At 35.1% G+C, this 22,321-nt stretch overlaps 1 protein-coding gene across 1 annotated transcript in view; it reads left to right on the forward strand.

Annotated features, from left to right (window-relative positions):
• Positions 1-22,321, forward strand: part of LOC150085654 (protein MAK16 homolog) — a 109,147-nt gene that overhangs the window by 40,947 nt on the left and 45,879 nt on the right. Inside the window, exons 3-4 of the mRNA XM_090373420.1 lie at positions 2,198-2,307; positions 9,723-9,939. Of these exons, the coding sequence (XP_090229546.1) occupies positions 2,198-2,307; positions 9,723-9,939 (327 nt within the window). The remainder of the gene's footprint in view (positions 1-2,197; positions 2,308-9,722; positions 9,940-22,321) is intronic.

The following is a 22,321-nucleotide window of genomic DNA, read 5'->3' on the forward strand; positions in this document are numbered from 1 at the left end:
TCTGTAAATTTTCCTCCTGGATTTTTTAAATATGAACTTTTTTTTTTTTTTTTTAACTATAAGAGGCATTTAGATCTGAATCTAGAAATGTTTTTCTAGATTATATTTTTCTCCCTCTGTGTAGAAAACCAGGAGGTTTTCCATGGAATGCTCATTCTCATTGTTGTGTCATATCTATATACTTAAGTCTTGTGATCGCTTTTGGTAACAGTGTTGGATCTAAAATGGGCATATTGAAAAACTTGGTTGAAATCCAGACTTTTGATCATTTGTGAGGATTTGAGGGACCAACTTTGCTCTAGCTTGTCTCATATTGAAATCTTTGGTCTCAACTTAACAAAATGATAGTTCTGTCATAGATTTCCTGAATTATTAAATGATGTTAAGAGTGCAAAAAAAGGGTGATATTTCTCTCCTTTCTCTGTAAAAGGTAACCATATCTTTTTTGATTCTGAGTGACACGTTCCTTCTCAGAACTGCTGAAACTGCCTTCTGTCCTCTTTTCCTTTATTATCACTGATTGTGTATTTCTGCATCAATATTTCAAGGTTTGAAACAGAATTAAATGTTTTTATATTGTGAAAATTTCAACATTTGTGTGTGTGTGTGTGTGCATGCACACACTTAATGCGAGAAACCATTGCTCAGATCAGCTATGCAGTGCAGCTGTGAGCACTAGTTAAGGTGTATCTGCATGTGCAAGTCTCACATCCCATCTGCCACTGTTTTCCCATGTGAAGAGGTTATGTAAGTGATATTAGTCATTGAACTTTGTCTTCAATATTATCAGAAAAATAATGTGAAGTCTCCTCTGTGGGAATGCCTTCACTAATGTTGATAATGTTCTAAAAGGTATATTTCTTGATATAAATCAAAGGAAATAATTTGAACTCAGATCTCCTATTCATTATTCATCAGCTTAGGTGCTGGCTTCGAGGAGGCTGTCTTTGTGTTTACGCAAAAACAGCCTTTACTATTTTGCAAGGAAAAATGTATGCACTGTATACTTTCATAGAAAAGTGTACAGCATATTAAAATTGTAGTGCTTGTATGTCAAAAACAGTTATAACGAAGCTGTAAATCCCTCTCGAAACAGAAGGGGAATAGATTGTCAAGTGATAAAGCATCTGCTACTTAATGTGACCTTGTAATACGGTGTCAGCCATTCATTTTTATCAAGTTTGCCACAGCTTGACTCCTGCTCACACTGGTGTGCACCGTGATTTTAACCTTTCAGTTTTTATGACCTTGCACATGGAGATATATCCAAGGTTACTTACAGTAAACTTGGATATATTTCTATGTGCAAGGTCAGAATAACCAGGTGTTGATAAACACTTCATCTGCAATTGAGATCTGATTATGAGCTTCCTCAGCATTTTTTTTCAAGTAGAAGCCTTAGCTATCATAGCTGGAAGAATGTTTATGACAAATATTGAAGAACAAAGACCAGTCTGATTGAATTACTATAGCAGAAAGATTTATGCTGTATTCATGGCAGCCAATAGATGTCTGTGAAGACATTGAGTATTGGATCAGTTTATCACATTGGCCATAAGTTGAAATTCAGCAAAGTGTGTTCAAGATAGGCCCCTTCCCCTCATCAGTTTATAATTGATTTGAAGCAATGACTGGTTAATGCATACTCTTCTATTGCTGTCTTCTATTAAGCTGAAGAAAGACCTCTGTCAGAAGGGGGATCCTGTTATCTGTGATTCTCTTGTAAATAACTCTCCATGGAACTGAAAAATTGACCATTTTAGCAGCAAGGTAAAATAATTATTTAATTACTTTTGTTTCTGTTAGTCCACCTTCAAAGCATACTTCATGAATTGATCTAGTTATATGAGCAGCAATTTGTCAGATGAATCCTGTATTTTGATGAAAAACCAAAACAAATTTAAAATATTTGAATAAAATATTGCTTAGTACAACAAACAATTCTGCTTATCAATAGATCTGAAATGGACCTCAGAATATAATTTGGTTGCACATGCTTTTCATATTTCTTAAAATAATTCAAGTCTAAGTTTTTTTTTTTTTTTTTTTTTTGTTGACTTAGGATCAGTAATAAAAGGATTGCTAAAACTTCCTTTAATTACTCTCCAGCCTCCTTTTGACCATGTATGATAATACTATTGGTTTTTCTTTAATGTACGCTAAAAGTATTTATTTAGTTTTTTATCACTTTTTTTAGCACCAAAACTCAGCAATTCTGCCGCAATGAATACAGTGTAACTGGATTATGTAATAAGTCGTCTTGTCCACTTGCCAACAGTTATTATGCAACTATTCGAGAGGAGCAAGGTATTTGTTATGAAGTGTTTTTTTCTCCTTACTTTAGTAACAATATTTTTGCTATTTAGAAAAATAACTGATATTTAAAAATTATGCTTTAATTAATATTTCAGATTCATTGCTGTTTGAAATGTACAGGAAACTCCCATTACAACTTCTTGTTGGGGTGGGAGAATACAAAAATCATTTTAGTGTACCGAAATTTTGTTCTGATAAATATTGTTCAAAATTAAAAAATAAAAAAAATTGTCCATGTAAGTTCCATTGCACATTTCTGACTTGCATAAATAATTTTCAATTTTCCCTCCTTAAATATCAACTTTTAAAAATCAATAACAAATGAATTGTCAAACATACTAAGTAATAGTTGTTTGGAAAGCCTTTTATGTATAAGAAATGCATTATAATAAAAATTTAGTAAAGCACACATTCAGAAATTTTTACTTAATACATTAATTTTTGTTTTTAAGGTTTAATTTTATTTTTTATTCATAAATAAAATTTTAGTAAAATCTGAAATGTGTGATTTCAGATTGTACAAACAAGCTTACTAAGTCTATCTCTTTGGCTAAATGCTGTGGAATTTTTTTACAGCAAAGTCTGTAGGTTGAAACCTTACTTGTAAAAAAAAAAAAAAAAAAAAAAAATTTAACTATAAAAGTGTTGGTACCCTTATGCCATATCACAGATTTCATCATCATTAGACTTGAGATAATTTTATGGTCACCAATTTAGCCAGAAAAATGTCAATTTTCAGTTCCACCTATAAGTGTAAACAAACATTCTCTGTAATAAACATTAATAAAAACAAATGCCAAGCATCTCTGACAGACACCAACCTTCATTGTGTTCTGAGAGTTGCTACTTCAAAATTAATACCTGACTGGAATAAGATGATTAATGATTGTTAACAGCTTTATATATCCAATTAAAATAAAGTTGTTAATTTATTTGTTTCTTGTATTTATTGATTATATTGCTTCTAAATTTTTTTTTTTTTTTTTTTTTTTTTTTGAGACCAACTACAAGGTCACTCATCACTATCAGATAGATCCTACATCCACAACTGCTACCCGCAAGCACTCCCAAATGTCTCAATGCCTGCTTAAAACAAAATTTGTCCAGCCCTGAGCTAGACCTTAAAGTGTTTATTTACTTTTAATAGTGTTTCAATTATGTTTAGTAAATGTAATGATATGTGGTACATTTCTATAAGATGCTTTCTGTAATTTGCAGAATGGTCTTATCTAGTTTATAGAAAGGATTGTCATAGTACTGGCGATCCTTTGAAGGATGCACCCCTCTCATTTGTTGATGCAGGTGTGTGGGGGACTTCATTATTGATTTTTTTCAGAACTATATATTTATAATAGATACAATTGACAGTAGTTTAGTACACACACACACACACACACACACACACACACACACACACACACACAGAGAGAGAGAGAGAGAGAGAGAGAGAGAGAGAGAGAGAGAGAGAGAGAGAGAGAGAGAATTAGGTAGGGGAGAATTCATTACTGAAAACTATGTACGTATAGTAGATCTATAGTGAAAATTAAGATTTAAAGAGCTGGCTAATATGGGTCAGTTGCAATTCAATTTCTTATAAACCTGTGTGCGCTATAAGAAATTGAATTGCAGCTGGCCCAGACATTCTTGCTTTCGGAAAAGTCCCATAGGTTAACATGGGGCTAGTTTTGGGCTACCTTTAAAGAAACTTAGTGGCTATAACTCTTAATTTTGCAGTTGAGCATCTTACTTTGGAGGAAAAGAATCTACTTGAAATTACTCATTTTGTAAATAATTTTGTGGTGCCCCTGTCCGTTAGGGGCTGAGACCCGTAAACCAACCTTAATGAATTCTTCAACTCTTGTGCAGATTTCATCCCAGGTCAGGTAAAGCGTCTATATAGACATATATTGTTAAACTGTTGAAATTAATTGGTTGTTGTCTTCTGAATTACTTGTTTAATAAACATAATGTCAGAAGAAGACCGAGATATTACTTGGTCCCAGGAATTTGAAGCATATTCTTCTTCTGTTGATTTTGCAACAAAACAGGTGTCTTCTAACAAAGAATCTTTTCAGACACCAGTAAAGCATCAAGGTAAAAGGAAATCAAAGACCCTTAAAACTGTTACAAAAGGGAAAAAAGACAACTAAACTTAAAACAAAATTGAATAAAAATAAGACTTTGAATGATGAAGAAGATAAGAACAGCCAGTCTCTTGTTAAAGAAGTTTGAGATAGTACAGTCAAGAACAGTGAGGGCTATGCAGTTCTTGATTCCCCAAGTGATACAGGGGAGAAAATAGTTAATGTTTGTAATAGGGAGGACCAAGAGATTTCTTTTATAGATGGTTTGAACCTCAGAGGATCATTACATGCCTCGGAGGTGTATGTGACATTTGCTAAGATAAGAAGGGCTTTAGGAGAAATAATGTCTAAAGATTCAAGTAGAATAACAAACCCAGTGTCTAATAGAATTTATGGTCTCTTGGCTGACGTGGAGGCGATGACCACAGCTTTGGTTATGGACAATGAGCGCCTTAAGGTATGCGCTAGTGATTTGGGGGAGAGTGCTTCTCAGATAAAAGAAATGTTAGATTGCCAGATTGAACTTCATAAGAAGTCTTATGCAGAGGTAGTTTGGCAAGATCTCAAGTTGGTTGATCCTGTTGTCAATCAGAATAAACAAAGATCAAAACAGAGGACTGACAGTGCAAGTTGGGATAGATCCTTATCAGTTCCTAGAGGTGTGGCTGATCCTCAGAATCTAATTATTTTTAGGCCTACTGAGGACTCTTCCTTGAGTTTGAGTCAGGATATTAAGCATGACCACAAGGGGATGAAAGAAAATGTATCAGTCTCCTTAGGAATAGGGGGATCCTTGTAGAGACCACAAATTTGGTGGATGCTGATATGCTTCTGCTTTGAAAAAGATAGGTCTTGCAATGGAGAAACCTCGGTTATCTGATCCAACAGTGTTAATATATGGTGTCCCTCGTGAATATGCTAAGGAGGAAATACTTGATGATCTTTTCGTTAAAAACTTAAGACTATGGTTTCTCGCAAAATGAAGTTAAAGATGAGGTGACTTTCAGATTCAGTTCTGGATCGGGTGCAAAGGTGGTTAATTTTTTGGTTGGATTCAGTCCTCGCATGATATGGTATATTTTAGATAGCAGTAGAATCTATCTAGGATTTACATCAGGATATAAAGCAGAGAATTGCACACAGATTCCGTTAGTTTACGATTGTAAGCAAGTGTTTCCGCTGTTTGGAGTATGGCCACTCTGCACAATTTTGTTTGCATAAGGCAGTTTCTTGTGGTCACTGTGCAGAGGGTTGTCATGTCTACGGAGATTGTCTCCATAAAGAAGACCCTCCAAAATGTATCAACTGCAAGAGATGTGGCAGAGATTACAATCCTTCTGTAAGGGATGCCAACTGTCCAGAATACTTAAAAGCAGTACAACTTACGGACAGCAGAACCAAACATGAGTGATAATGGTTCAAGTTCAGCAACAGCATTGGCCGATAAGAATCCAATTTTAGGTAATATTATATACGAGGAGATAAAAGTTTTCAGAAACAAATTGCACAAGTGGGATATGGTGTCACAAGCTTAAAATTAGGAATGAAGAGAAGATTTTTAAAATTTATTTGTTTTTTTTTATATGCCTGAAGATTTCAGTGAAGGGGGACACACATTTCACCATAATAATGTAAAATCATAGAATTCCAGCTATCAGTATTATCACAAATGCAATCCAATCGAGTTTACTATCCGTTTATAATGAATTGCATAAACAGAAAAGCCAAATAACCCGGAATGTGCGTATTGTTTTATGGTAGTGACCTCCAGAAAGGTGTTTTAGTAAAATGTGAGCTCGCATGGGGTGATAAGTGAGTTTTTGCCTTAACCCTGTGAAATTCTTTATATAATTTCATGTTGACTGTTATCATGGTGCCGACTAAGAGAATAAGTGAGAATTCTATCAAAAAAAAAAAAAAAAAATGGTCAATTCAGATCAGAAAATTAAAATAAGGATGTTTGAAAATGGTCAAACATGAACAAGTATCGTGCAGAATTTAAGTTTGTCAGTGTCAACAGTGAATACAGTAAATAAAGGAAAAAGACAGAATATGAGAAGTGGTGAAGGGATTGGCACCAATGAAGTCAACTACGAAATACATATCGGTTTTTACTGTACAGTTTCTTCCTTTAATGTTTTCTTTTTGTATGTGCCACTCCAATAACTTCACCCCTGTCCCCAGATAAAGTTTTTAATTGAACTAATTAAAAAAATATAACTTTTTCTTCATTCTTCTGAGGATATAATGTGGTTTTTGTAATTTTGGCATATCACGATATGGGAGCAATATTTTATTAGTTATTCCCTAGTTATGTAACTTACATAAGAAGTCCTAGAACGTATGTTGGGAACTTACTGTATTATTCATGTATTGTATATTGTAGCTGAAGCATTGGATATTATGTTTGTTGCTGTGTGCTGATTGGAGGAATGAATTGGTGATATGGCAGATGAACAGGAACAATTTTTACAGCTCTCGGATTGCCCATAAAAGTCATTGCTTTTTGTTTGTTTTCTAAATCTAAATGTAGTTTATTAAGTATATTAATCATGACTTTCTATTTGCTTATTATGAAATGTTGAATGTTAAATATATTTAAATTGTTATTAAAATCTGGGAAGAATTAAGCCAACTTTACTAAAGCATTGACAGTATGCTGTGATTGTTTAATTTATGAAATCAGAGTCTGAATTGTGTGTTGCATTTCGTGTGCAGTTAATTAGATTATTATGAAACAAACTCAATGAATATTATATTAGGAGTAATTGAAAGCAATTACTTTTATGTATTATTAATTAGTAATCCATTGGTTCAAAGTAAATTAGTAATTCATTGGTGCAAAGATAATTATTTTCTTTTTACTTATTAAAATGCAGAAAAAAAATTAAATGTAATATGTAGTGCATCACATCTCATGCATAGATTTTCTAACTATGATTTACTAACTAACAGTTCATTTCAGGTGTATTAGACTTACTAACTCACATTAACTGATTTGTATACTTGAATTCAAGTGATTGGATTTGTGCTCAAAAATACTGCTTGTGAATAAGAAACTGGCATAGGTTTTGAATTGTAATGTTATAAACTTTGAATATTTATTTTGAACTAAATCCAAAATCTAGTGAGTGTTTCATAAAATAATGTAACATTTTGCTTGTGAAAAGCATGTTTCACAGGTGGGGTTGATTGTATCATGTTCACGTGTATCATTGCAGTGCTGGATTAAGGCATGGGCTAGCAGAGTCCTTGCTAGGGTGTCAAATTTTACAAATCATGAAAAAAAAAAAAAAAATATATATATATATATATATATATGTAATATTATTAGCCATATGGTGCACAGAAGTTTGAGGCCTATGCTGCACCAGCCAAAACAAAAAAAAAATTCGAGTTCTCTCTCTCTCTCTCTCTCTCTCTCTCTAATTTAAGATGCCAGGCATTAATTAAAATATGATAATGCAGAATGATCCAGTTACTGTGTTTGAGGGTACTAGACTGTCAGCTGTTGAAATTCATTGATAACTTGTGTTTGTGTACAGACCAAACTTATATCACATCAAATAGGTACTTTGTTACTTCTAGGCTAAACACTGCCAACCACATTGTGGTGCTACGATTAGGAGGTTCTGGATTATCTGCAAGGCAGATTGACTTTTTCCCGTGAGAGCAGTCCCACAACCTTTTGTCACTTGAGTCACGCCTGGAGTGAAACGATGCTATATTTGCAACACACCTTGGTCTTACACCAAGCTTCCATCTTCTCACTCTCAGAAGGAGCATCTGACAGAGTGATTTGTAATCCACAGCAAAGAGCAGTATCCTGTAGTTTCCTTGCTAAAATTGTTTAGTGTAGATTTCTTTTATGCTATTATAGGTGTGTTAGTGGGACAGTTGCTTAAACATGACTCCCTCACAGTAGATATTTCCAACCAATGTGCTGTTGCAGTGTTGTGCTGCGACCTTAAAGTGTGCCACAAGATTATGAAAAACTCCGTTGATTCAATGACAATCACACTTAGGTGTGTTGCAAATATAGCATATTTTAACTTCAGGTGTGACTCAAGTGACAACAGGTTGTGGAACTGCACATATGAAAGCCAGGTAGATTCAAGTCTAGTAATGTGGTGGCCTAAGTCCTTTGAAATTACTTAATCTGCGAAAACAGATTCCATTACCAGCAGTCGTGTGGATGTGTGGGAGAGAACACATTCTATGCTATAAGTAGCTTTCATTATATTATTCACCATCTAGCTGTCTGAAAATGATCTAATGATACAGTGGTATGACACTACATACTAGCTACATCCCTCTCTCCAGTTATATGCAAATGCAGCTGTTCCACATGCTGTATACTGTTTGGATTTTCAGTTTTCCATGTGCATGTATTTTGGCTGTTGATAGTACCTAGGTGAAACCTTCTGTTGAAAGCTCCTAGGTGAAATCAAGCCTCATTCTGAAAAACATCTTGTCCAGAATGTCCAGCCCAATCATGTAATTGCTTTTTGCATAATATGCAAAAAGCAATTACAGTGGACCTTCACTTATTTTGGCTTCTTTAAGCTTTATAACCACTTTTATATGGGTCAAAATTAATACTGCTCTCCAGCAAGTATTGCACAAAAAACCAATTTGTGTTGAAAATTTTCTGCAGATTAATATTTGCTTTTGGTATTCTTTTTCAGTCTTAATATAGACTCTTAACATGTCATTACACATTCTCTGGGAGCCTGTGATATGGATTTTACTTGAACTGCAGTTAAAATGGCTTAAAACAATTGCAATATTTTTTTTCTGTCAGTGATGTTTGATGGCTTGCCACAATTTTTTTACATCTCTGGCTGAACCAGTGATCAACTTTGTGTGAAGTTTCTTTTTTTTCTGCTGTACAATATAGAATATCTTCCTTGCATAGCTCTACCACCATCTTTTGAATTTCACTGACAAACTATTTTACTTCATAGCTTGCTGTTGTTTGCACATACTCCTGTATATTTAAGTCATTAGTCATTCTTTACTGAAAAACAACAGAATAGTAATTAATTAGCTTCACACCGACAGCAGTACAGTTAAATTTCTTCTTTCAAGAGTTGCATCAGAATGAAAATTGCAGTTATTTTTCAAATCTGTGAATGAACACACACACTGTGTGCATTGGGAGTTGATAAATAGCCTATATATATAATCTTAGTTTTCAGAGGAAGGGGATTCCCTCTGAAAAGGGCTAGGTTATGCCAAATGAATTAGAAGTAATTATTCATTCTGTAGAATAAAAATATTAAGGTTTTAATTTTTCCTTTTTACTTTTCTCCTTTCTAGGATTTTGCTATCTTTATATGAAAACCATTGAAAGAGCAGCTTTCCCATCAAAACTCTGGGAGAAAGTAAAATTATCCAAGAATTATGAAAAGGCAATGGAACAGATAGATAAACATTTGATATATTGGCCACATTTTATTCGTCATAAGTGCAAACAGAGGTTTACGAAAATAACTCAATATCTCATACGCATGAGAAAACTTTGCTTGAGTAGACAGTAAGTTTAATAATTTTATAGTGCATATTAACTCATTAATCACTAAAAGAAAATGCCTCCTGCTGAGATTTAATATAATTTTACTACAGCTGAGATTTAATATAATATTACCACTTTAAAATCTAATCTTGTTCTTGAAGCATAAAATAGGATTATATGATAATTTGTTAGGGGTAGACCTTCATCTAAAAAAAAAAAAGAGTTTTCAGTTGGTCACTCCTCCAGAAGGATAGCTTTCATTATCCCTGAGTTTTTTGTGTTGCAAATTCTTACAGAGTACAGTAAAACCTTGCTTTAAGATAATGGGGAAAAACCTTCTGTTGACAAAGCTCACTAAGTTTGGTTGTAATTCTAGTTATTTCTTCCTGTATTAGTGTATCTAAATTTAGTGAGATGTTCTCAATCTCAGTTGGGTTATGTTGTCTTCCTGCAGAACAGTTTCTACAACAGGACTGCTGTAGAAAATGTTCTACAGGCTCTGGAGATGGAATACAGACTAATTTGTTGTTGGACATATCTTTTAATCTCTTTTGGACATATTTCACCAAATTTCTATATCCCCAGGCTCCAGCTCCATATGTAAACATGGGGAGAAAGATGCACTACAGTATAGTTTAAGGGTGGAGCCCTTGAGACCCAACTCCTTTCTTGTGATTTTGCATGCAAGGTTCTGCACCTTGCCTTTGATATAATCACAGTGTGGAATAAAAAAAAAAAAGTCATTAAGGGGGATGCCATATAGACTCATTTGATTTGTTGTCCTTTGTATTTGTTAGTGATATGAGTCTTCATCGAGCCTTTCAGTAACATTGTCTTGGTTTCATCTGTTGAGACTGTGAGCTTGTGAGTATCACATCATTCCACAAAGTCTTCCAAGTTTTTGATTGAAATCACAACAGACAATGATGGGCAAATCATCTGCATAAGCCTGTTTTATGGAATTCTGTCAGTTCTTGGCTATCCATTTGTTGAACATTGCATTCAAGCAGAGAGCCCAAAATAGATCTTTGTGGTCAGCCTATGGTGATTTGTCTTACATGTCTGCTGTGCTTGCTTCTATCTGTCATGTAACCAGGGCTGCCAGCCGTGCGCAAACTTTCATAAGACTGCCCTCTACTAGAAAGGGGTTACAAAAATAATTAATTTTATTATATTTATTATTCTAATCACAGTACAACCAGTTCAAAGTATTGTTAAAAATATTATCATAAAAACATAAAAAATATAAATAGGTCACAAAATAAATTTTTGGCATAAAAAAAATTACATAGTATGATAAAATAATCAGTTCAACTTATTAATAATAAGTATCTAAAAAAGAATTAAAAATAAACACACACACATAGGGTGTCTCAAAAATATTGGTACAAATGTTTAAGGGAGGTAGGTAACATCTAAAGGAATGAATCGCATAGGAACCCATAACGGGAAAGTAGTAGCAGAGGCACAAGAAGCAGAAATGACATAAGACAGTAATTAGTGGCAAACATTTATTTGACATAATATTAACAATGGAGTACGAGATGGATGCATTTCATGATGTTACAACAGACGCTCGAAGGTTCCACCACGAGACGTGATACCGACGCAGCATGGATTGGCGGACACAGTCAAACACACCTAGAGTTTCTTTGATAGTAGCAGCAGCGCAGAAGAGTCTCGCCACGAGATCCATTTCTGTCTCTACAGGTGATTCATACATGATAGATTTGAGGGCCCCCCACAGAAAGAAATCAAGACTCAATAAATCAGGCGAGCATGGGGCCAGGCAAAGGGTCCCCCACGGCCAATCCATCGATGCCCAAAATGCCTGTTCAAAAGGTCACGAACACACCTTCCATAATGTGCAGGCGCCCTGTCATGTTAAAACCAAATGTTGCGTCTCACATTTGCTGGAACATCGTCAAGTAACCCTGGTAGAACTTGTTCAAGAAAGATCCGATATTTAGCGGAGTTCATGCAGGATGGTAACAGGTATGGGCCGACTAACCAGTCACCGACCATACCTGCCCACACATTTATTGCAAAGCGACGTTGTGGGGCATGGGAGTGCACACCGTGTGGGTTGTCGTGAGCCCACACACACATGAGCATTGTGCTGATTGAATAAGCCTTCCTGACTGAAATAAGCCTCATCCGTGAACAAAACATAGGCTGGAAAATTCAAGTCTTGAACACTTTCTTGGTTGTTATTGTTATTTGGTGTTTTAGGAGCATTAGCAACTAAGGCCATATTGCTCCGGGATATGCGGTGGTCATTCCCTGACCTTTCCGTATCTTCCGTATTTGGTGGTGATGGGCTCGAACCCCGGTCTAATCAAGAAGAGTGTGCTACGCACTGCTGCTCCTTCCCACCTGGCTACGGAGGTACACTTTCTTGGAGAAACCACTGCGCAAAAGCCACACGTGCAGGATGATCTTGGGGAAGCAGTAACTGAACCCCTTGGAGATGAAAGGGGTGTAAGGAATCGTCGTGCCAGACACACTGTACACTGCAACGAGACACTCCTAAGGCAGTGGAGGCAACGGCATTTGTGCTGGTAGTAGGATTATTCTGGACGGCATTCAACACACTTTTTCTTCGATGGCAGGAGTTCGTATCGAACATGGTCTGCACGCATTACCCCTGTTACCTCTAAATGACCATAATCGCACAAATTTTGATGCACACGTGCAAACAAACGGTGTTCCTATATGTGTCTGCCTGGGAAGCTTACTCCATAAATTCGTTGAATGGCTCATCCATTGCCCTCTGCTAATCCATACACTAGGTGCATATCTGCTAGCTCACAGTTCGTATATCGATGCATGCTCTTCATGCGGCGGCTACTGCTTGAATGAGTAAACCAGAAATTTTCCCTTTTGCGAACTGCTGAACAGCACCGTGTACCCTTACGGTGACGTTTCCTGTTATGGGTTCCTATGCAATTCACATTCCTTTAGATGTTACCTACCTCCCCTAAACGTTTGTACCAATATTTTTGAGACACCCTATATATATAGGTAACAAGACTACATATTATTTTAGTAATCAAAGTACATTCAGTTCAACTTACTGTTCAATATATCACAAAAAAATATATAAGTAGGTAACAAAACAAAATATTTTTTCGGCAGCACAAAAAGATAACATATATTAGTAATTATTAGTCTAATATAGTAACTCCCCGACTTAGGTTATACTCAACTTATTGAAATTTGACTTTACGTAAGTTTTTGCTGGCCAGTGCAAACAAAAAAATTGTGGAAACAAATTTTTCATTCCGGAGGAATAAATTGAGGTATCGTGAAAATATGGTAATGTGAACCCAATAACACCTTTTTTTTTTTTTTGTAATTTGTTCGAAGTCCTTGGAAGTTGAAAATTTCGCTATATTACTAAGCTGTTTATCTCTATAAAAGGTCATATTTATAATGGAAATTACACTACCCTTTCATCATTATCATATATTCCCATTATAAGAATCAATTTTGAACACCTTTGTGATATTTTGCTAGAGCATGTTTCTGGAGGTCACGACCACAAAACAATTTGCACTTTCTTGTTTATTGACTTGTTTTGTTAAGTGCATCTATTTAAAATTTTTTTTTTTTTTTTTTTTTTTTTTTTAGGAGCATTAGCAACTAAGGCCATATTGCTCCGGGGATATGCGGTGATCATTCCCTGACCTTTCCACATCCTCCGTATTTGGTGGTCATGGGCTCGAACCCCGGTCTAATCAAGAAGTGTGTGCTGCACACTGCCACCCCTGCTCACTTGGCTATGGAGGTGCTATTTAAAATAGGTAGTAAACTCTATCTTATTGCATTTGCGATAATACCGATAACTGCAATTGTGTGGGTTTTTATGCTATTATGGTGAAATGTGTTCCCCTTCACTGAAATCTTCAATCATATAAAAAACAAATTTTTAGAAACTTCTCTTCATTCCTATTTATATATTATAAAAATAAAGGGAAAGCAACCAACAAGAAGTGCAAGTGGTGGTAGTGCCAGGAAACGAAACAAAATTGATTTGAAGATGAAAATGATTAAGATCAACAGTGATCGCAAAACAGTGTTCAGGTGCTATATCAAAGATGGAACAGCTGTTAATAATATGGATGGAAAATCAGATTCAGAAGTGAGTGCCCCTGAGTCTAATGACCATTCAAGCAAAAGCAACAAGTATTTAGCATTAGCATTAGTAGAGGCATATGATGCAAGAAAGCAAGCTTATTCAGCATCAGCCAAAAAAAAAAAAAAAAAAAAAAAAAACCCCACTCCCATTTCACCCATCCCATTTATAAAGATATTAAGGATAAGTATGGCAAAACCCAAGTTCATGGCAAGCAAAGGGTTATTTAAAAGGTTGTAGCATTGCGCTTGTTTGCACAACATAAAGTATGCGGTAAAGTCGCCAGTGCCAATTCTGCAGCTGCAGAGAAATTTAGTGATGTGTTGGGAAAATTTATTGATGAACGTGGCTATTCAGTGCAGCAAATTTTTAATGTTGATGAGACTGCTGTGTATTGGGAAAAAAATGCTGGATCAAACATACAATGCTAGGTTTCAAGGCTTCAAAAGATAGGGCCACACTCTTGCTTGGGGCTAATCCAGAGGGAGATTACAGATTAATGTGTACCATTCTGGAAATCCTCATGCATTTAAGGACATCAATAAAGCCACCCCACCTGTGCATTTCCAATCAAAGCAGAGAGAGCATAGATAATATCTCTCATTGAGGGTTGGTTTAAATGCTGCTTCATTCCTGAGGTTGAAAAATATTGTAAAGACAACTACGTTCCTTTCAACATTTTGCTTCTATTGTATAATGCTCCTGGACATCCTATGCATCTAGATGAGTTCAATTCGAACACGAGTCATATTTCTGCCACCATAAACGACTTCACTCATCCGACCTATGGATCAGGGTGTTTTTTTGAATTTAAAAGCATACTGTTTTACGCACAACATTTGCTCAGTCGTTGTCTGCATAGACGATGAGAAAAATTTTACCTTAAGAGACTTTTGGAAATCTTACAATATTTACCACCCAATCTTAAACATTAATAAGGCCTGGGCAGAAATTACTAAAAGTTGTTTAAATGGCAAATGGAAGAAAATATGCCCGGGGCACCTAAAAGGCTTCGAAGTATTTGAAAAAGACGAATCATATGAAGAGGTTATAGATAAGATTGTAAAGGCTGCAGAGCTACTTCAGTTGGAGGTTGATGCCAAAGATATGGAGCAGTTTATAGAAGAAGAAGAGAAGGAATTATCTACCAAAGAACTTATTGACTTGCAGGCAGCGATAGTGAAAGAACAAAATGCTGACTAAGCTCAAGATGAACCAAATGAGGAGCTGAGACGCTCCATCACCACAGAGATGGCAGTGGCATTTCGTGAAATTGTATCGGCTATGGCAAGGTTTGAGAAGATGGGTCCTGACAGCAAATGATTCTTAAAAGTTAACAGGGGTGAATGATATACTTGCTTGCTACAAAGAAATCTACGATGAAAAGAAAAAAAGCCACTGTCCAGTCGTCCATTAATGTTCTTTTGTAAGGTTGAGCAGCCGACCTCTTCTAAATCTCCACAGCCCTTAACCTCTGAAATGGTGTACTTATCAGTTGAAGACGTTAATTCTGGCAACAATGCTCAAGAGGTAAAACTTATGCCTGTCTCCTTGTTTTGTAATTTTATAATTTTGAAAATTTTTTAAATTGCACGCTTTTGTAATTTTTCCTGCGCTTGAGATAAAAAATTGAATAAATACAATAAATAATTCTATTTACATGTTTGTCGAACATTTCTTTTTTTGATTCAATCAATTCAGCGAGTGCTGCACAAGCATGGGGGAAATTCAGACTTACATAGCATTCTGCGGAACGCAACCCTTACGTAAGTTGGGCACTTCCTGTATTCTAATCTTATATAATGTGTAATAACTGTAATCAAATAGCAGTCTATTGCACTACTATATAGTAGTATGTAAATTTGTATTATATTTTGATATAATCACGGAATTTAATCACACATTATAATTAAAATAACTACATAATTTGTATTCTTTGGGCTTTTGCTGCTACAAAATTCTTGATTAATGCACCAATGTCCAAATTATCCATAATATCATTTTCTATAGATATAGATAAATCTGTTAAATGTTCCTGTGCCATAGTTGATCGTAAATAATTTTTTATAATTTTAAGCTTTGAGAAACATCTTTCTCCTGAAGCAATTTACACTGGTAGTGTCAGAAAAATTCTTAGAACTACTGAAATACTTGGAAACGAATCGTGTAAATTGTATATAAAATTTAATAAAACGAGAGGAGACATTTTCTTTTTTTATATAAAACATTGTAAGGATTTGATTTTCTCAAAAAGAGTTATTCCATCAATATGACAAGCATTCAAATTTTTGTTGTTGCTTAATTTCATGTGCAGATATTTGCAGTGTTTTAATATATCTTCCTCATTCCATTCTTTTAACGCATTGATATTATGGACAATTTTAAACACTTCATTATTCTCTTTGAACAGCATAAATCTTTCAGTAAGCGATGACAGAGTAGTGTCAAGAAAAAAAGTTCTATTTTAAAATTATCTTTGGCATTTTTTATAGGTTTATATTTGAATATGAACCCTTGCTTCATATTCAAACATTTTTTTTCCTTTGGTCTTTTTCGAACCTCGGGAATAATAGGATCAATATCCAAAATATTCGCTATCTGTGTTGCAGAATTAATAAAATTTTTAAAATTCTGGCCTGTTCTATAATCTTTTAAATCATTTACAAGATGTTCAACATGTTCAGTTACTGTTTCTGTATTAAATGTTAGGTTCTGCATCATTTTTTACTAATGCCAATAATTTGGCTTAAAATATCATGCCAAATAATAATTGAGCAAAGAAATTTAAATGAAGTTATTTTTGAAATAAGATTTTTAGCCTGAACTCTTGAATTGATATCTTTAGTATTATCATCAGTTATATATAAGAGGCCTGATAAATTTCCAAAATGTTTAAGAGGCTTTATTTCTTCTATTTGGCTTTCCCATCTTGTATTTGATTGCGATTTTAGGCTTAAATTTTGAACGTGGGATTTTAATATAGCCCAATGCTTAGTAGATGAGGAAAAATAATTGTATAATTCTTGTATAATGCCAAAAAAAGTCAGTTATCTCAAACAAAATTTTTGCTGCATCATTGACTATTAAATTTAAAAAGTGTGCAGAACATGGTACAAAGAAGGCTCTAGAATTTGCTTCAATCATTTTTTGTTGGAGCCTGTTATGTCTACCACACATATTTGCACCGTTATCGTATCCTTGACTGGGTAAATCCGAAATGTTAAGATTTAATAAATTTAAATGATTTGAAATAAATGTATATAATCCCAGGCCAGTAGTATCATCAACAGAGCAAAATCCCAAAAACTATTTTGTGAATTTCTGCAATGTTTTTGTTTTTATTAAGATATATAAACCTGATAACAAGAGTTATTTGTTCTGTTAGGCTTATATCTGGAGTTCAATTAAGAAATATTTTGCATTTTTAACCATTTCTAAAAATATTTTGTTTTATACCTTCAGAAATTATATGAATTATTTCATTCTGTATATTATCTCCTAAATAATAATATGCAATATTCTTTTTTTTGGGATGTTTGAATGCGACATTATTGAATCAAATTTAGCAACGATTTCTACTAATTTTAGAAAGTTACCTTATCATATAAATTTTTGGAAGAACCTCTAAAAGCAGTACACTGCCCTGATAAATACTGTATTATGTATATTAAATGTTCAGTAACCGATTGCTAATATTTTTTTTCTCGTTGCCATATAGTCTGTTCTATTACGTCAATTGTACATTTATTAAAGACAGTTTGGGTTTGCAGTACTTTGTACTATTTTTAATGTGGAGGGCACTTGTGTTTTCTTAGTATATGTTATAAATGTTGCCAATCATTAAAGCCATATTCACTGCTAAGCTGTGATTTTTTTTTTTTTTTTTTATTATAAAATAGTCTGCTGTAGTAGCAAAAAACAGAATTTTGCAATTTCGAGTATATCAAATAATTTCTTTTGGCTTATTCCCCATTTGGGAGAATTTGAATATAATAAGAGTTGGTAAACTTTCCACCTGAGTTGTCTTTAGGAAAATTCCAATGAGTTTTTTGATGAGGACAATTTTCGATATTATTATGGATAAATATTTTGGCCAAGTACTTGGATAGTGTTCGATGTTCCTGCTGTCTCGAAAGTAGAATCAGAATTTCCTTCATTTGCATCTACTTGGTATCCTGCTGCTGCTGGCAGCTTCATTTAATGTCTTAGTACTGCAACCGCCTTCAGTTCCTACAAAATCATATCTTCCTTCTTTTGTTTGTTCCATAGATGTAATTGGTTGTTGAGTTTGGGAGACTGAAATAATGTCTGTTTTATATTTATTTTCTTTTGATAATTTGTAGCTGCTACCATCTTCAATTTCTTTAAATCTGTATGTTTCTTGTTCTTTTTATGTTGTGGCAGTGCTACCTTCTTTGTTTCTTTTCTGTTGGTGCTGTTTCTGTTTTCAAAAATCTATTTAATGACCTGGCCAGTTCTTGTTCTACGTGCAACCTTTTTTGCTTTTCTTTTTCTATATTGGGCTCCGGTTTTTTTTTTTTTTTTTCCCCCTCTTATCATTTACTTGTCTGACATCTGGAATTCCGTAATTAAAATATAATAATATTAATATCTAATAAATAATTACCTAAATATTTAATGTAAAATTTAATTACTGTCATCAACCGGTGCAACATCACCACTTTGCTTATTGGAGGATTGAAATGGTGGAACCTATGTTCAGTCTTCAGAGCTAAGTTCCGGTCAACCCTTCCCCATCTCTTCCATTCTACAGTATGGCAAGATCCAACTTCCTTACACTTCGAGGGTACAACTCTAAAACGGTGTTCACAGGCCGGCTGCTAGTTAGTACACTGGACCAAACCTATTGGTAACTCTTTAGGAGGCTTCCGTACATCATACAGTATGATGTACGGAAGCTTCCTAATGAATACACCACGAATTGTCAAACTAAGTAAGCTTATCTGCAAAAAGATCTAAACCTCCCAAACACTTCATTTCACAAATATGTTGTTTCACTTCTAATCTCAACGATGTCCATTTCCACTTGTAGTCTGCCAAACCCCATGTACTTTTTCTGACAGAATTTCAGTTATTGGTTGATTCAACTATTGCTTATCTCAGCTGCTCAAATTATTTGCTGTATGATTCCTTTTGTCTCAAAGATGGTACTTATGCATATGTCCATTCTGATATTCCCTGTCAGAGACTTGGTAATTTGGAATCTCCTCTTTTTTCGATCTTTTCTGGCTTAAAATCACTCTACCTCATTGTGTCAAATTCATCTGTTGTCTCTACCGTGCTTCCAACTCCACTAATCACTTGGAGCTCTTTGACTTCCTCTTTGCAACTTGACTTTCTCCAGTCCAACTTTCATAACAGTGTGGTAATTTTCCTTGGTGATTTTAATATTCACAGCTCCAGCTGGCTTCTGTTTTCTAGTCACACCGACCCAGCTGGTCAAGATGCTGAGGCTTTTACAATTACTAATAACCTTGCACAGATTGTTCATTTTCCTACAAAAATACCGGACAGTCCTAAACATACAGCCAACACGATTGATCTTTTTCTCACAAACAACCCTTCTAAATATGCAGTCGAAGGGAGTGGTCCTTTAGGTATCTCAGATGATAACTTGGTGATTGTCTCTTCACCAATGGAGCCTTTATCTCATGGCTATTCCCAACCTCGTATTGTTTGTCTTATCCTTTATCTAAACCTTGATTTTCCAATAAATGTGCCAAGGCTGTTCAATGAAGAATGTTGCATATCATAATTGGCTTGTTTCCAATTCTTCAGTTTCATTTTCTGCCTACACCAAAGCTCACAACAGTTGTAAAGCAGTTATTAATCAGTCCAAACTAGATTTTGAACAGGCTAAGAGTAGCAAACTTGCTTTTTGCCCTAATGGTAGCTGAGCATTTTGGTCTCTTGCCAAAGCTATTGGCCGTAACTTTTGCCCATCTCTGCTTTCACCTCTGTCAAACCCAGATGGTTCATGTCCATCCAAAACCCGATCAGTGCTCAGGGCCATCTTGCTTGTGATGCAGTTTTCCTCCTTTAGAAACTTCCTGAGTTGTTATGAGGGTAAATAATTAATCCTTCTTGGGGCAGTTTCCAAGTGGGTTGTATTGGCATTAATGTGCCCAATAATATGGGGTGAGTTCCCATGTTATTGTGCTCTGTAGGCTCCAGTGGATTAAAATTTGTTAATTTGTCTCCTGATCTCCTGTTGTCTTGTTAATTTGTCTCCTGATGTTAATTTGTCCTGAGAAGCACCCCCCCCCCACCCTGGGGGCTTCTCAGGATTAAAAACTGTGACTTATTGGAATGGCAGAAATTGAAGTGTTTTTAGCTGACAGTGCTAAGAAAACAGGATTGTAGGGCAAAGCTCCTATGACACCTGAGAATTGTCGCTATCAATCTGTTGGTATACCACAGTAAAGTCCCTGTGATTATTTCCATGGGAGTTAGTCATCACACAGTAACAACAAACGTGGGGTCACACACAGATATGCCATGATGACTGAATGAAGAGAACTTGTAGCTAAAATATTCAGCAGGATATAAATGGCCAACCTCTGCTGAGGAGCTGATTTTGGAAACACTTTGCAGAAAATGGAGTTGCAGTTACACAGGGACACTTCTAAGGGGTAATAAATCCTTCTGTAACTGAATCTGAAGTCAAAATTTGTGCAGGTACATCCATTTTCAAGATATAAGCATTTAACTGTGCTGACTTGCCCCATAGGTTAACAACCTTCAAGAAGTTGAGTTTTTGAATTCCTCATTATTGAGTAATGGAGGCATGTGATGCAAGAAAGCAAGCGTTGACCTTATGTAGCATCTGCCAAAAAAAAAAAAAATTCACACATCCATTCCCTCTAAAACTTTGTCTAGTTCCTCCTTGAATTTATTTAAGCTGTCAACTTCCACAACAAAAGATGGAAGTTTGTTCCAGCAATTAACTATCTGCTGGCTAAAGGCAATTTTCTGTACATCTATTCTACAACTGTTTTTCTGCAATCAGGTTTACAATCAGAGCAAGTGGAAGAATCCCATCAGAATTCAGCTTGCTGAACCCATTCAAGACTTTATACACCTCAGTCAGATCACCTCACGTGCCTAGTGTCCAGTCACTGCAATTTGCAGAACTTAAGCCTTTCTTGGTAAGAGGGCCCCTTCGTTTCCCTCACCAATCTTGTTGCCCTTCTCTGTACAAACTCAAGTAATTCTACATCCTTCCTAAAATCAGGCCTCCAGACCTGTATGCAGTACTCAAGGTGTGGCCTGACCATTGCCTTATAAAGGCAATGGGATAATCACCAAAAGGAATAATCACCTCCTTTTTCCTACTAGCAAAATTCCTGTATATCATTGACAATATCCCATGACCTGCTCTGGCAGCCTTCTCAGAAAACTTCATATCTGACTGCAAAATTACTCCCAGATCTTCATTTTCTAACACCCTAAGTGTAATAAGTATAGTATCACACAGTTGGGTAGTAATGGTATGTTACCTTGATCCAAAAGAGAGCAATAGTTTCCCAAAGTACGGTCTATTTGAAAAACTAGGAGCCTAAATAGGTCCTGCTGCTGGCTGGTACATGTGTTGTTAAAGTGCCACACAATTTTTGGTGACAAAATTGGAACTATTAAATTTTATGAGGAAGATATTGTGGGCAAATATGATGAAAATTTAATAAGGTTCCAATGACATTTGGAACCTTATTAAATGAAATAAGGTTACTGTAACGACATTTCAAACACTGAAATCGGAAACAAATGGAAACATTCTATAAATTGTCCCCGTTGCTAGGGTGAAAGTTGAAGTTCCTATATCCAGTCTATATTCTGGGAATTTAATGCAGCATAACTTTAAATAGTATTAGTCATCTTGACCAACAGTACCACTATGGTGATGTGTGATGTCTAACCTATAGCAAAATACCTCAACTTCAAGAAATTCACATCCATTCCAAGAGATAAAATCACAGAAATCTCACCACACTTAGATTAAGTACTGTAGAATCACTGGAGACACTTGGCAAGTCGAATCAACTCGTTCATCCAATACTTTTGGCAATTCAGAAGGAGCATATAAAGTAGCGTCTGGACAATGACACCATCCCTGATACCCATGGAAAGTACATTTTCCATTTATTTGTGTGCACGATTATTTATGAATTATATACAAAACTTACAAAGAAGATATATATATACAATTTTATATACATTAACATTCTCTTTATACATATATAAGAT

This window comes from Mastigoproctus giganteus, chromosome 5 (assembly GCF_048544385.1).
Source record: "Mastigoproctus giganteus isolate SK-2022 chromosome 5, ASM4854438v1, whole genome shotgun sequence".
Taxonomy (NCBI): Eukaryota; Metazoa; Arthropoda; class Arachnida; order Uropygi; family Thelyphonidae; genus Mastigoproctus; species Mastigoproctus giganteus.